The sequence below is a fragment of the Pogona vitticeps genome, chromosome 1, assembly GCF_051106095.1.
Source record: "Pogona vitticeps strain Pit_001003342236 chromosome 1, PviZW2.1, whole genome shotgun sequence".
Lineage (NCBI taxonomy): Eukaryota > Metazoa > Chordata > Lepidosauria > Squamata > Agamidae > Pogona > Pogona vitticeps.
In genome coordinates, this window is record NC_135783.1 from 319,981,581 (window position 1) to 319,998,443 (window position 16,863).

General features: G+C 40.9%; 1 protein-coding gene across 11 annotated transcripts in view; it reads left to right on the plus strand.

Annotated features, from left to right (window-relative positions):
- The window catches only part of LOC110079107 (basic leucine zipper transcriptional factor ATF-like), a 107,713-nt gene that overhangs the window by 62,999 nt on the left and 27,851 nt on the right, over window positions 1–16,863 (plus strand). For 10 of the 11 annotated variants that reach the window (XR_002300562.3, XR_002300563.3, XM_020793914.3 and 7 more), the window contains 2 exons: window positions 379–520; window positions 1,321–1,461. Coding sequence is in view for 9 of the 11 variants with exons in the window: in XM_020793914.3 (XP_020649573.2) it covers window positions 379–520; window positions 1,321–1,461 (283 nt within the window). In the remaining 2 variants the exon portion in view is untranslated. The remainder of the gene's footprint in view (window positions 1–378; window positions 521–1,320; window positions 1,462–16,863) is intronic. The other variant, XM_020793912.3, reaches the window with a different exon arrangement.

A 16,863-nucleotide genomic window follows, 5' to 3' on the forward strand; every position in this document is an offset into this window, starting at 1 on the left:
ACATGTATATATATATGTATATGCCCCATGTACCTGTGGGTTTCATGCTTGGTTTTTAGGAACTTTATGGATTTACTATCTGGATATATGTGTACAAGTTTCTCCAGCTTATATCACAGATCTTCCCTTTAGCGAGTGAACCACAACATAAACAGGGTGTTACCTGTAAAATTTGAATACCATGAAAAATGTATTAATGCTGTTGATGGTAGAAAAAAAAGGCAATCTGAAGATTATAATTTCCTCTCTCCCCTCCTCCCATGAAGTGTAATGTAAAATACTTTTCTTCACAACTGTGTAGTAAAGGCAGGACTGCCTGTTTGGTAGATGACTAGTGCTTTCTGATATTTTTTTTCTCTTTCTCCCCTTCCTATTCAGCTTGGTATTGCAGTTGGTTTCCTCCTCCCACCAGTTCTGGTTCCAAATTCAGAAGATAAAGAGAAGCTGGCCCATCATATTGGCATCATGTTTTTCATGACAGCAGGTGTAGCAACAGCACTTTTCCTCTTAGTAATCTTTGGTAAGTTAAAAAACAGTTAAATGAAGTAGAAGTGGAGGCTGAGCTAAAAAATGAAGTCAGGCCAGTGTATGAATTTCTGGAACATGTATTTCTCTTTTTGACCACTATTTCTTGTAAATTTGTAGCGCACAGGAGTATTATTAGCCACTATGAACACAGAGGGATTCAAACCCAGACTTTTAAGAATTATGTGCTTCAAGTCCTAGGCTCAGAGAAAGGAATGTGGCAGTTTTGGTTGCTCCTTCATTCAGATTTTTTGAATCTCAGGTTCTTTGCATTATAAATAAGAAAAAAATTGTGAATTTTTGTAATTTCTTATAAAAAATGAATTGAAACAAATTTCTCACACAACTATGCTCAGCACCCAAACTGATTTTTCTGTGGGACATAGCCCTCCATTTAAAAAGTCCTTCCTATACCATGTATGGTACTTTGAAGTTTACAGTCATACAGATAACACTGCCTCGTTGTAATGGTTATAACAGTCTTCATGGTAGGTCAGTATTGCGGTGCTCTGTAATGCAGATGGGATCCCTGACAAGTAACATGACACCTAGTTTGGCCCCAAAGTACTGATATCCAGGTTGGTCTCACTTTACACATTTTTATGTTCCAGCTGTGGTCTTAAACATTCACCTCATGTATGGCCCATTGTCAGCGTGCATGAACAAACATACTTCTGTTCCATAATTTTTGCTGCCTGTGTCTCTGTAAGCCTCTCTGAGAGTCTGGCAAATACCCATTCCTTTGGTCCTGATTTCTGTTCCTGTGCTTCTCTTTTCCCATTCCACCTTAACCAGTGTTCCAAGAAAAGCCTCCATATCCTCCAAGTCGGGCTCAGGCCATGATTCATACAACAGCACCTGAAGAGTATTCCTATACGAAATCTATTGTCCGGCTGTTTCGCAATGTCAACTTTGACCTGCTGATAGTCAGTTATGGTAAGGTTCCTGCCTTGCTTGAGGTAAAGGTAAAGGTTCCCCTTGACAATTTTTGTCCAGTCGTGTTTGACTCTAGGGAGCGGTGCTCATCCCCGTTTCCAAGCCATAGAGCCAGCGTTTGTCCAAAGACAATCTTCCGTGGTCACATAGCCAGTGCAACTTAGACACGGAATGCTGTTACCTTCCCACCGAAGTGGTACCTATTTATCTACTCACATTTGCATGCTTTCGAACCGCTAGGTTGGCGGGAGCTGGGACAAGCAACGGGCGCTCACTCCGTCGCGTGGATTCGATCTTACGACTGCTGGTCTTCTGACCCTGCAGCACAGGCTTCTGTGGTTTAGCCCGCAGCGCCACCACGTCCCTGCCTTGCTTGAGAGGATAATCTAAAATGATAGTTTCCCTTCTTATTTAATCTTTTTATTGAATACTTGACAACTTTATTAGCAATAATCATAACAATTCTTTGCTTTTTCAGGTGGTTAATTGTTTGTTTGTTAATGCATTCACCTTTCTTATGGTGCTGCATGGATAATATTGCTCTACAATACTCTTAGTGAGACCTGGGAACATTTTATCCCTGTAATCTTTTCCTCTTTCATCTGGCATTTTCAGCATTTTTCCTCTGTGTTTCTGCTTCTTTCATTTTGTATTGAGCAAAATTGTGCTTACTGATAACTGAATCTCTTTGTTAAAACAATGTGAAACTGTCTACGCTCAGAATCTTCCTTCCTTCCACACACCCACCCACACACCCACACACCTGGGAAAGTAAACAATTCAGAATTTATTGCTTGCTCAAAAATGTAGCCAGTGCAGAAAGGATTGAAAAGTTTTAAATGGTGTGGGGCAGGGAGATGAGAAATGTTAATACAATATTTTTGGGGTGTGTGTGTTGTATAAGTAAATGCAGCCTTCCAAAGATGGGTGTGAATGCCCCCCCAAGCCTTTCAAAGTTACCTAGTTCTGATCTAGAGGAAGTGGGATTAAAACCATTAAGTCATATACCTCAAATTATCTTTCCACACCATAATATGTCTGGGTTGTTTGGAGTTCTTTTTCTGAATCCCAGATATCCTGATATGTCATTTTTCAGAGTTTTTGTTCCTGTTTTGCCTCATCCATCTAGGTTGAACACCTAAGAGTGCCCTCCTTCCTCTTCATACATATATGTTGCTCTTTGCAGTACAATTCATTGCTAGAGACAGTCATCATATTGTTTTGCTTCTTATACTTCTGAGTACAGTAGATAGAGAAGCAGAATTCTCTCTCTCTCTCTCTCTCTCTCTCTCTCTCTCTCTCTCTCTCTCTCTCTGTGTGTGTGTGTGTGTGTGTGTGTGTGTGTGTGTGTGTGTGTGTGTGTGTGTGTGTGTGTATCCTTGTAACTCAAAAGGATGCAATTTGGAAAAAACAGGCAGGGATCAGTTACTGATTAAAGTAATTGAAAAGGACAGAAAACTGATCTTCCTGAGAGAGTCTGTCATGTTGGGGGCCTTCAGTGACCCTGATACTGCCAGTTAGCAGGGATGTTTAGTCTTTTGCAGGCTATATTATTGAAAAACACTCTTTTTAATCTCTTTATTAAGTAATCCTCAATGATGAGTCTGTCTTCACAAATAAGGGGGTTTCAGGCATGTTGAGAGAGAACGACAAGAATCAAATATTTTATAGGTCCTGGATTATATAAAAGGAAGGCATTCTTTTCTTTTTCCTGACAGAATACTATATTCCAATTCATGAGGTCTATGGGCTGCTTTGTGCTCCCTAAGAACAGCACTGGTCTGTCTTTAGGACATAATCTACCACCATGGCTCTGCCCATAGCTAATGCTATGTAGTGATGATGGGAAGATTTTTTTTTTGCTATCCAGAACAAAGAGTTTAAGGCAACTTAAAATCAAGACGGGAATAAAACATCACAAAAGGCATGATGTTAACTAAATAAGGGACTGTCTACAGGTTATAATGTGAGTGGAGGATGTGTGGCTCCCCAGACATTCACAAAAAAATTTAAGTCATAGAATTAATAGAGTTAGAAGAAACCCTAAGGGCCATCCAGTCCAACTGCACAGGTAATAAGTTTGTTGCATTTTCCAAATGATAGCCCTTCAAATATTCGGAAGATTGCTATCCTAGCACCTCTTAGGCTTCTCTTTCCCAAGCTAAACATGTCCAGTTCTTTTAAATGTTTCTCATGGTGCTTAGTTTCACATTGTTGGTTACTTTCCTTTGGACATGTTCCAGCAGGCTTATACCCTTCCTAAACTGTAGTACCCAGAGCTGGACAAGTTTTCCAGCTGAGGTCTGACTGAAGCTGAACAGAGTGGTAATGTGGTTGCTTTCGACCTAAATGTTATACTGTTATTGATGTAGGCTAATATTGCTTTATGGTGTCTTGTTGCCAGCACCAGCTTGGGAACGACTCTCTTGGTTGATGATAAGCCAGCCATCTTGGAGGTGATTTGACTGACAGATGTTTCCTTGGTGCAAATTGAAGAGGATCCTAACAAAACCTACATTATCATCAAGTCTTCCCACAACCCCAACACCACAGTCGTGCCTAGTGCTCAGACCTTTCAAGGAGTAGCATCAACATCTTGTTGATGTTGACCACAAGATCTGAAATGAAGAACCAAAAGATACTGCTGTTTATTGCAAGGGCTGAGCACCAAGCAAGTCTTTGGTGCTGCAAGAGAACTTACTTTATTTATTTTATTTAAAATATTTTTAGAAATAAAATGACTTGGGTCCAAGCTGTCTAAAAAAGATTACATCTCCCTCTATGAACCTGCCCAGAGATTAAGATCATAAGGAGAAGCCTTTCTCTCAGTCCCACCACCTTCACAGGTGCATTTGGTGGGGAAATGGGAGAAGGCCTTCTCTATGGCTGCTCCCAGACTTTGGAACTCTCTCCCATAGGAGGCCAAACTGGCCCCATCTTTGCTGACCTTCTGCAAGCAGGCAACGTCCTTTCTCTTCAGGCACGGTTTTTAAAAATTGATTGTTGAGCTTTGTTATTTTGAGTATTGATTTCATTGACCATTTTAAATATAATGCTTGTTTAATTCTTTTTAACTATTTGTATGCTTACTATTTGTAAGCTTTTTAATATTGTCTTTTAATTGTAAGCTGTCTTGGGTCCTTTTGGGGAGAAATGTGGGGTAAAATATTTTAAACAAACAAACCAATGTTGTTGGAATGCCATTATCAGCAAGCCTACCTGCGTAACCAGTGATGAGGAATCGTGGGAGTAGCAACCCAACAACATCCTCCATCCCTGAATTACAAGATGGATGCTAAAATATGTGAGGAATTTACTGCCTGGATCTTCTTGATTGCATGGGGATAGAGGTGACATTACAGTGATGGGTAACCCTGTGAATTTATAGCAAGGAAACTTTCCATAGGATCAGAAGTGACTACATGCCTAGACATGATAGCAGCTCCTAATGTCAAAACTGCTTCTCTAATGTATGGCATTGAAACTGCCCCTAATAAGCTTTGTTGTATAGTCGTTAAGTCATGTCCGACTCTTCGTGACCCCATGGACCAGAGCATGCCAGGCCTTCCTGTCTTCCACTGCCTCCCAGAGTTTGGTCAAATTCATGTTGGTCGCTTCGATGACACTGTCCCTCCATCTCATCCTCTGTTGTCCCCTTCTCCTCTTGCCTTCACACTTTCCCAACATCAGGGTCTTTTCCAGGGAGTCTTCTCTTCTCATGAGATGGCCAAAGTATTGGAGCCTCAGTGTCAGGATCTGTCCTTCCAGTGAGGATTCAGGGTCATTTCCTTCAAAATGGATAGGTTTGTTCTCTTTGTAGTCCAGGGGACTCTCAAGAGTCTCCTCCAGCACCACAATTCAAAAACATCAATTCTTTGGCAGTCAGCCTTCTTTATGGTCCAGCTCTCACTTCCATACATCGCTACTGGAAAAATCATAGCTTTGACTATGTGGACCTTTGTCATCAAGGTGATGTCTCTGTTTTTTAAGATGCTGGCTAGGTTTGTCATTGCTTTCTTCCCAAGAAGCAGGCGTTCTTTAATTTCATGGCTGCTGTCACTATCTGCAGTGATGATGGAGCCCAAGAAAGTAAAATCTGTCACTGCCTCCATATCTTCCCCTTCTGTTTGCCAGGAGGTGATGGGACCAGTGATGGGAAACTGCCCCAAAGAAGCTACTATATTGTATATTCACGACTTTGATTCTTATACAAAATTTGGAGGTTTATTGGGAAAATTTGCTGGTGGTGGAAATAGCAACTGAAGGAGGAACAATTTTCTTTTCACTGGCACTGCAGCAAGGAAAGAAAGGATTAAACCCCTCCATCTGTTAAAAGCCTGGTATTATTAGAAGAGATGAGAAAAGTAAGGGTTTTTTTTTTTACTACAGCTGTCAGAACACCTTGCGGGGAAGAATTTTGGTGAATGGAATTTCGAAAAAAGGGTGCCTTTTCATCTCTTATTATGAGGGTCTCAACACATGTTCTGGCCTTAATACATGCCGAGTTACATATTGGCCATCTGGCTAAAGTCACATTCAGTCCATGCTTCCATTCATTATTCAGTCTTTAACAACAGTGAATATACTCAAATACTAACTGCACAAGAATGATGAACAGGACACTGAATAACTGGTGTAGATGAAGTGAAAAGACAATGAAACACTAGGCTTTCCAGGTGGCAAATTCATTCAGCTACGGAACATCAAGCTGAATAAGAATAAATGTTTTTTTTCCTGGAACAGAAAATCAAAGCATGACAACAAAAAAGGTCACGTCTGATCAGTTGACAGCAGATCTGTAGAAGGAAATATTGAACTAGTTTTAATTGTGAACATGGGGGAGAGGGTAATATAACAAATAATATGCAATTGGGGCACAATCGCTCCTCCTAATCCTGACTGTTATTTCCACTTAAAAATATGCATGGTAAACGCAAATATAGCTTCAGTGTCATGTCTGCTATAGTTTTGACAGAAGTTGCTCCTGCTGTCTTTGAAAGACATCTTTCCTCTTAATTCAAGGAAAGTCAGGTGTAAATAACATTACTGTTATCTAAATGGAAGGAATTGACTTTGTCTTGACAGCTTCTTTACTAAAATTCCTAAGTAGATTTTCTTCAGACAGGCAAAATGACAGAAGATTTCACAGAACTTTGGAGGAGGAGATGATAGACTTTTCTCTCCTCAAGTTGTTGAGCCAGATATGAATGTACAGTATTTTTCATGTATATCACAGGTCCTTTTGGTTTCCAAATTTAACATGAAGGTATTTAGATGAAGCAGGCATTATCTCTGAGATGGTTTCATTAAAGGGTTAGCAACTGCACACTGAGGCATGCACAGTTCCAGATGAAGTAATACTATTGTCTTGTGATAATGCTTACTGTCTTGTGACAGGAAAAGGCATGGGGGAGTGGCCCTGTTTTTAAAACAAAAAAAAATGATGTGAAAGAGATTCCAGAGAGCTTTATGAATCCCTGACTGGTTCCAGGTTATTTCTCAGACTGTTTCAGTGACCCTGAGTGCATTGGGCTGTGCCCCTTCCCCACTTACCTCTGAGTAAGCAACTGGATCCAGTGCAAAGGGTAAAATGTCTTGTCATCCTCCTTTTGTGTGGGATGGTCTCCTGGAATGTGTTCTGCCAGCTCCATGCCTACCTTATCTCTCTCCTGACTTGTTGATTGTTCTCTGAGTTGGCCAGAGTCATTGCCATGGGCTTTTCTGCTGTAGAAATCAGCAGTGTTGGGAATTCAACACTGTCACGCCTTCAGAGCCTGGCACATTCTCTACCAGGCTGGCAGTGCCCTTTGAGATCTGTTCTTGTGGATTTCATATGTTTCATGTCTGGTATTTATCATTCTATTACTTATAAGGCCACATTCAATAGGCTGTGTAATGCCAGCTTGGGCACATAACCATTAACTGGGGTTGAAATCAAGAAATAGGTCATAACTAGAGTAGGCTCATAGATTCAGTGGAAATTTGGTGAGTCAACACCTGAGTACATTCTGTTTTTTCACTATGGCTACTATAGTTATGACTTACTACTGGTTTTAGCCATTGCTAATCCTTTCTCAATTTTTTTTTTAGATTACAGGTACCATTTCACAAGCCAGCATTCCTCCAGTCAGCATGGCTGTTGATATCACCACCAGACTCTGACTGAGAGTGTGATTATACTGAAAAATATCACACAGTTTGTATTGGAATTTTTAAACTGGTCAGGGAGTACCAAAGTAGTTTCTGCTGCTGAATTTGCTAGAGTGGTCCAAATGAATTTGATTAATTATCCAGGCTCAAGAGTCCACAGCATACTTCCCAAATTGTACAATATTCACTGGGATCATAGCCCCATACTATTAACACAGTCTACTTCCCCACCCCACTTCCTTTTGTCTCTCCTCTGTATGCAGAAGCATAATCTTCATGTCCCTGCAGTTTTGGACAACTTCCCCCTCTTTTTTCAAAATGACATAGCACTGGTTCTGAAGCTGACACTGTGAACTTTGGGATCAGAGTCACCACAGTCTAGGAAATCATTTCCCATCCCCACCCCTTTCAGCTGAGTAGACATGTTGCATGTGTGTGTGAGAGAAACAAAGAAAAAGATGAGGGGGGGGGAAAGGAGAGAGAGCTTGAGAAACTTGTTTATCAGCTCCCCGGTGGAATATTTCTGAACCAGCTTGTTTAAAAGTGGGTGGGTGGAGAGGAACATGAACATGCATGGTTTTTTCCTGAAGTGACATAGCACTGAATTGCTTTAACAGCACATCAGTTAAGTAAAATGGACCAGCTTTGTCAGTTCCATTGGGTTGTGAGCCAAGCTTTCATGGTAAGAAGATGAGGTGGGGAAGGAACCCACAAGAAGTTGTTAAAGTAGAAAGGAATAATGATTAACTCATCTGTATCCCATCAAGGCATTCCATCATAGAAAAAAAAAGGGAAGAGGGCCCTCCACCCAGTTGGTTTCCAGAAGGCAAGCAAACAAAGCATCCTTATTAGTCCAGCACCCATTTGCCACAGTGATAAACCTGACAGGCGTGTTAATAAATAGTTTGGAGGAGAGACAGGAAGCACTCACTTGAAGGGAATTATCCAACTGTAACCCCTTCACAGATTCCTGCCTTGTTGTGGTGAAGGGGCTTGAGTTATTCAAAGAAGCTATGGGCTATGCCATGCAGGGACATTCAAGACGGACAGGTCATAGTGGAGAGTTCTGGCTAAATGCAGTCCACCTGGAGCAGGAACTGGCAAGCCACTCCAGTGTCTTTGCCAAGAAAACTCCATGGACAGAAAAAAAGGCTAAAAGATATGACACCGGAAGATGAGCCCCGCGGGTCGGAAGGCGTCCAACATGCTACTGAGGAAGAGTGGAGGACAAGTACAAGTAGCTCCAGAGCTAATGACTGGGCTAAAGCTGAAAGGACGCTCAGCTGCGAATGCGCCTTGAAGTGAAAGGAAAGTCCAATGCTGCAAAGAAAAATACTGTACAGGAACCTGAAATGTAAGATCTATGAACCTTGGGAAGCTGGATGTGGTCAAACAGGAGATGGCAAGAATAAACATTGACATCCTGGGCATCAGTGAACTAAACTGGACAGGAAGTCAGACAATTATCATATCTACTGGGCAAGAATCCTGTAGAAGAAATGGAGTAGCCCTCAAAGTCAACAAAAGAGTGGAAAAAGCTGTACTGGGATAAAATCTCAAAAATGATAGAATGATTTCAATATGAATCCAAGGCAAACCTTTCAACATCACAGTAATCTAAGTTTATGCACCAACCACCAATGCTGAGGAGGCTGAAATTGACCAATTCTATGAAGTCAATTCTATGAATTCAGAACATGGCTGAAGAGCCTGAAAAACCCACAACAACCAATTGTATGGAGACTTACAACACCTTCTAGCTTTCTTGGGGACTGGAATGCTAAAGTAGGGAGTCAAGAGATCAAAGGAAAAACAGGTAAGTTTGGCCTTGGAATTCAAAACGAAGCAGGGCAAAGGCTAATAGAGTTTTGTCAAAAGAACAAGCTGGTCATCACAAACACTCTTTTCCAACAACACAAGAGGCGACTCTACACGTGAAAATCACCAGATGGGCAATATCGAAATCAGATTGATTATATTCTCTGCAGCCAAAGATGGAGAAGCTCTATACAGTCAGAAAAACAAGATCTGGAGCTGATTGTGGCTCTGATTATCAGCTTCTTATAGCAAAACCGAAGCTTAAACTGAAGAAAGTAGGAAAAACCACTGAGCTAGTCAGGTATAATCTAAACCAAATCCCTTATGAATACACAGTGGAAGTGAAGAACAGATTTAAGGAACTAGATTTGGTGGACAGAGTGCCTGAAGAACTTTGGATAGAGGCTCGTAACATTGTACTGGAGGCAACAACAAAAGCCATCCCAAAGAAATGGAAATGCAAGAAAGCAAAGTGGCTGTCCAACGAGGCCTTACAAATAGCAGTGAAGAGAAGGGAAACAAATGCAAGGGAGATAGGGAAACTTACAGAAAATGGAATGCAGACTTCCAAAGAATAGCAAGGAGAGACAAAAGAGCCTTCTTAAATGAACAGTACAAAGAAATAGAGGAAAATAACAGAAAGGGAAAAACCAGAGATCTGTTCAGGAAAATTGGAGATATTAAAGGAACATTTTGTGCAAAGACGGACAGGATAAAGGACAAAAATGATAGGGACCTCACAGAAGCAGAAGACATCAAGAAGAGGTAGGAAGAACACACAGAGGAATTATACCAGAAAAATTTGGATGCCCCGGACAAACCCAGATAGCGTGGCTACTGACCTTGAGCCAGACATCCTGGAGAGTGAAGTCAAGTGGGCCTTAGAAAGCTTGGCTAACAACTAGGCCAGTGGAGGTGATGGCATTCCAGTTGAACTGTTTAAAATCTTAAAAGATGATGCTGTTAAGGTGCTACACTCAATATGCCAGCAAGTTTGGAACACTCAACAGTGGCCTGAGGATTGGAAAAGATCAGTCTGCATCCCAGTGCCAACTGCCGTATAACTGCACTCATTTCACACGGTAGCAAGGTTATGCTCAAAATCCTCCAAGGTACGTTTCAGCAGTATGTAGACTGAGAACTCCCAGAAGTATAAGCTGGATTTCAAAGGGAAGTACAAACTGGGTTACAGAGGAACTAGAGACCAGATTGCTAACATGCGCTGGATTATGGAGAAAGCCAGAGAGTTCCAGAAAAACATCTACTTCTGTTTCATTGACTACGCAAAAGCCTTTGACTGTGTGGACCACAGCAAACTATGGCAAGTTCTTAAAGAAATGGGAGTGCCTGACCACCTTATGTATCTCCTGAGAAATCTATATGTGGGACAGGAAGCAACGGTTAGAACTGGATATGGAACAACTGATTGGTTCAAAATTGGGAAAAGAGTACAACAAGGCTGTATATTGTCCCCCTGCTTATTTAACTTATATGCAGAATACATCATGCGAAAGGCCGGACTGAAGGAAACCCAAACCAGAATTAAGATTGTCGGAATATCAACAACCTCCGATATGCAGATGATACCACTCTGATGGCAGAAAGTGAGGAGGAATTAAAGAACCTCTTAATGAGGGTGAAAGAGGAGAGCACCAAAAATGGTCTGAAGCTCAACATAAAGAAACTAAGATCATGGCCACTGGTCCAATCACCTCCTGGTAAAAAGAAGGGAAAGTTATGGAGGTAGTGACAGATTTTGCTTTCTTGGGCTCCATGATCACTGCAGATAGTGACAGCAGCCACGAAATTAAAAGATGCCTGATTCTTGGGAGGAAAGGGATGAGAAACCTCAACAGCATCTTAAAAAGCAGAGATATCACCTTGCCAACAAAGGTCCGCATGGTCAAAGCTATGGTTTTTCCTGTAGTGTTGTATGGAAGTGAGAGCTGGACCATAAAGAAAGCTGGTCGCCGAAGAATGGATGCTTTTGAATTGTGGTGCTGGAGGAGACTCTTGAGAGTCCCCTGGACTACAAAGAGAACAAACCTATCCATTTTGAAGGAAATTGTCAGAGTATTGAAAATTTACAGGCCTGAACATAACAGAACAGAGCAAAAGTAATAATGAGCTGCCATGTTATACAGGTGTGAAATTTGCTGAGTCACAGTGACTCTGGAGAGGCGGTGCCTTGGATGATGCAACACCTGCTGTGATTGGATAAGAGCAGAGGCCGCACTGTATATATGAACTGTATAGAGAACATGTACCACCACCTTCATTTGCTGATGCCATGGTGTCATGCTGCCGCTTTCTACACTTGTATATATGCTGTAAATACACGTGTCGTGCTGAAGGAAGCTGAATGTGTCTGAGTGATTTATTTTGCCTTCTGGACCTGAAAAAACCTTAACTCTGCTGGATTTTTGTGGGTTCGCAGTAACAGAAATCAACTTTGAGTGCTCACTGGAGGGACAGATCCTGAAGCTGAGGCTCCAGTAGTTTGGCCATCTCATGAGAAGAGAAGATTCCCTGGAAAAGACCCTAATATTGGGAAAATGTGAAGGCAAAAGGAGAAGGGGATGACAGAGGATGAGGTGGTTGGACAGTGTCACTGAAGCTATCAACATGAATTTGACCCAACTCCAGGAGGCAGTGGAAGACAGGAGGGCTTGGCGTGCTCTGGTCCATGGGGTCACGAAGAGTCTGACACGACTTAATGACTAAACAACAAAAATCCAAATGTAATGGCATACTGTGCCCCACTCAAGAGATTACTGTCAATATCACTGTAGGGTACAGCCCAACCCCCCCCTTTTCTGGATTGAGATAAGCAATCACACATCCCAGAAAAGGGTAGTAAGTCATGCAGCTGAATCAATACAAAATAAACAAATCCCTGACAGCTGAACAAAAAGACACAAATGTCACTGAAAAAAGTGTGGGTTTCAGGGTGATTAGTTTACATTGTGCAGTCATGGGAAAATGATTTGATTCTAACCATTTCAACTCTGATGATAATCATGTGGTATTTTGCGGTAAAGACACACCCTACTATTCCCCACTGTGCCTCACAGGAAAAAGAGCCAGCATATGCAGCCTTGGGAGAGCTCAGCATTTCCAGAGCACCTGTAGAAGAAGTACAGTAACGGGTAAACCACTTAGGTATATCCAGTGCCCAGAATGTGGCAGGGGGAAATGTCTGAAAAAAGTCTTTCCCCACTCTTGGAAGCTTATAAAACTGGTGGCTTTGTAATACAACAGAATACAGTGCCTTCAACCCATTGAACATGCATTCACAAAAATGAAGTTGAAAGTAGACTTCAGTAATATTTGGCTTTGAGTTTTCATACTCAATTTTCATACCATTTTCAGGGTTGCTTCATTGCCTACTGGGTTCTGGGGGCAGAAGTTGGTGTCTCAGGGTGCTGAAGTTGCCCACCCTTGCTTTGTAGAAACACAAACACAGACACAAAAGCACACCTCTTTTATTAAGTTTTTCTGCAAGCTTGAAGAAAAAGCATTTGATTGCTTTAAGACAGATGGGGCCCGTATCCAGTTTTCATTTTGGTGGGACTTCAGCGGTATTTCTCCATCCTTTTTCAATCAAAACTTGTGACCAAGAGATCCAGTTTGGGGGAGAAAAACCCTAGCTGGAGCCAAAAACAGTAGGAGAGAAGGGCAAAATCCCCTTTAACTAGCCAATTTCACCCTCTGGAAGTTTCTGAAGGAACAACTGAAATTTTCCATGTAGAAAGTTTTTCATTGCGGTGAGCATAAGGGGCAATATTGGGGAGTCTGGGATCACACATTTCCTACCTCTACTTTAAGAACACTGGACAGAACTGAAAAGAGAAGTCTTAAAGAGGGAAACTTAAGTATACTCCAATGTATTAGTTATAATCCCCATAATGGTTAGATTACTGTTCCTCTTATCAAAGACATCCTTGAGATGATGGGTGGTTTAATATAAATAGAGCTAAAACCTTCAAAGGGGAGCTATAATGCAAATTAGTGGATTAAACTGACACTTGATTTTTAATGGCTTATGAGGTGTGTTTGCACATGACTCTTCCCTTCGCATCATTCCTATCCTGCTGTCTTCCAAAGTCCTCCCTCCCTCCCGAGCTTTGATAAGGAGAGACACCTACTACCTCGGTATTTGAACAGTCTTAACTAGGAGTGATAATAATGTAATGATTACTGGCAGTAATTTCTCTCTGACCTCATTGCTCTTAGATCACTCAGTCTTTGTGTGTGTGTGTGTGTGTGTGTGTGTGTGTGTGTGTGTGTGTGTGTGTGTGTGTGTGTGTGTGTGTGTGTGTGTGTGTGTGTGTGTGTGTGTACATACGCATACATCTTATGTACCTATATTTTACAATCTGAATAATGTTTCATCCATCAGATGAAGTGGGCTGTGATTTTTGCCACAAGAGACTGACACAGCTATCCCACTAGGAAAGGGGCAGAAGTGTTCACTTATTTCAAATAGAAGGTGTCATTTCAAAACAGATGATTTTCAGCATCATCCATTACCCTCTTGTGGTAAGAAAGGCAGAAAGTTTATCCTGTCACTGTAAAAAACATGAATCGGCATACTGTACCCAGTTTAACCCTCCTTCTCCTTCCTCAGATGAAGAAACCTGGCTGCCCTCTTGTCATGGTTTGTGGAAAGAACCTTTGCAGGGTGTGGTTTGGATTTCAAGAGAGGTTCCTCTACTCCCAAAAAAGTACCTTCTTTGTTTATATGTATATTTATAGCATTTCTGGACCACTCATTTAATCAAATACTCTGAGTAGTTCCCTTCAGTGTAAGCCTCCGGGCTAAGCACTAACATCAGAGATTTGGAAAATGTTCTTTTTGGGTCTATAATTCCCAGGATATTCCAGGCAGCCTGGTCAGTCACAATCCAAGAAAGTAAAATTATCCTTCATGGCATATGATTAAAAACATGCAATCAGTTTATACTAAAAACAATTCATATAAAAGCTGAAGCCTATTGTAAAATGGTCATAAATACCAACACAGAGCAGCCTAACATTAATGCAACTGTAGCATAAAATCCAGGGGAGTGGAGCAGAATAATGTGTTTCCAGATTTCAAAGACACTAAAAACCTGAGAAAATGAAAATGTCTCCACCTCTTAATTTCCTAACAAAGGGGGCAGGTAAATTGGTCTAGGGAGGGCATTCCATGATCAACATCAAGAGCCACCTTTTGGTATGTACTTCATTAGGTGAGACAATCTGGAGAAGGGCCTCTGAAGAAGAGTATAAATGTGTGTGTGTTCTTGCAAGTGTGTTAGAGCTTTAAATATCAATTTGGGTGTACAAACAGACCAGAAGACCTTTGAACTGGCCATGGAAATAGAGTGGAAACTAGTGTAACTCACACAGACGTATTGTAATAGGATTATTCTCATTAGCCCCTATTAACATTAATATTTTGGATCCGTTGATATTGTGGTACAATGCCTGGAATCCTGTTCTTGGTATAGCTCTGCATGCGTAAAGCTAATAAGGTCATCAGCCATGGCCTTTGTTTAAAAATAAAAAGTTTCCTATTCATCCCATGTTTTGAAGCTCCCTGGTGATCCCTTTTGACCTAGGGAAGCCTTTGGGGTCCTTGGGACAGGAGGAACCAACATCTTTAATGTCCAGAAATTGCCATGGCCAGTCCTCCTACCAGACTGGGATTGTTGGTGGCAATTTTTGGAGATCAAAGGCTCCTCTCTGTACTGAGGACCCCGAAGACTTCTTCAGGTCAAAAGAGATATCTGGGAGGTTTCAGAATCTGGTAAAATGGGGTGGGGAGGAAACTTAAACAAAAATTAAAGGTTCTGGCTGATAACATCATCAGCCTTATGCATATGGAGCTGTGCCAACAGGATTCTGTCCAATATGTACAATGCCCAAGCCTGAAATCTTGTCTGTAACAATACCATGGTCCTCACTATGATACTGAGAGCTCCTAGAGAATCAACAGGATCAGACCTTCTGCTTTGCTGAGCAAGAGCAATCCCATAGAATAATCAAGGCCGTTTCCATTCCAAAATAGGAGAATGTGAAAATATGGTAGAATACCTCTGGCTAGATTATCTTTGTTGACTGGTTTTTACTGATTCTGGTTTTATATTCTAGTATACATTTTATAATACTCTCCTTTTCTGGCTATTTTCTTGCTACTAGCTGGCAGTGGGCACGTTTTTCAACAAAGGTGCAATATAAATGTAACAAATGCAGGTTATACAAATTGTCCCCATCTGAGTGAGAACTGTGATAAACTTCATGCTGGGAAACTTGGTGCACCTCTTATTTGGATGTTCAAGGAACTGTGGAGAACCGTTTATTGACTTGGGTTTATCCTGAGAATTTTGTGCAGTTGGTCCTAATGACTAGCTTAAGTTCTTTCTTGAGAGAAAGAAGATTTTGTGGAATACCAATTAAGAATGACCCAACACCTGTTTTGACTAAAATGTTATGATTTGGGTGAGGTAGTTCCTATGGGTTGGAGTACAAGTCTGTGACTTATTAGAGAAGTATATAAGCAGGAAATGTTTGTGCTGCTGTAAAAAAATGTGCATTACCAGGTGAACTTGAGACGACTCAGTGTAAACGATCATTAGTGTATACATGTATGTATGTATGTGTACACACACATACTTGAAAGGCACTGGATTCATCTGGGTAGAGTGGAGATGTCTGACAAAATGGACTTGCCCATGAAAGTTCACATTAAAAAAACCTCCAGTTTTTAAGGTGCCACCACGTTTTTGTCTTTTTTAGTTGTTCTTTTAATTTTTTACATTTTTAAACTTTTTATTTTGTTTTTACTTAAATATATATATATATATATATATATATCCAGTTACTCGTGATGTCTCTTGTAGAACACTGTGTAGAAATGATGTAATCTGCACTGTATTGGAACCAATGTCTAGCTTTTTCATGTTTCTATACTTATGGAAAAAGCTTATATCTTTTTGATGAAAGAACTGTTTTGATATTGTTGAGTGTGTCCTGAACAGCTGCTCTAAACTGACATCCTCTTCATTGTCCCAACATTTTAATGTTGTTGCATTTTCATAAATAAAAAACCCCATATCAATGAATGACATTTGTTCTAACCAATGTCCTCATCATCGCTCCAGTTAAATACTTTTATTTCAGCATTACATTTTCATAAACATAGACAACCAGCTCAGTTACAGGAGGTTTTTTTTTTGTGTGTGTGTGTACATGCATATGCATACTGTGCATACAGGAAATATCTCAAGATCTCTACCAAGATTGTGCACAGAATGATGCCAATCTAAGTGTGACTGAAGTTATTGGGAGGATATCATATCCCAATCTGCTTTTGAGCTCATTGGATGGTCAGGGGGCAATTACCAGTTCTTCATCTTCTGTTTATAATAAGCATACCAATTCTGTGCT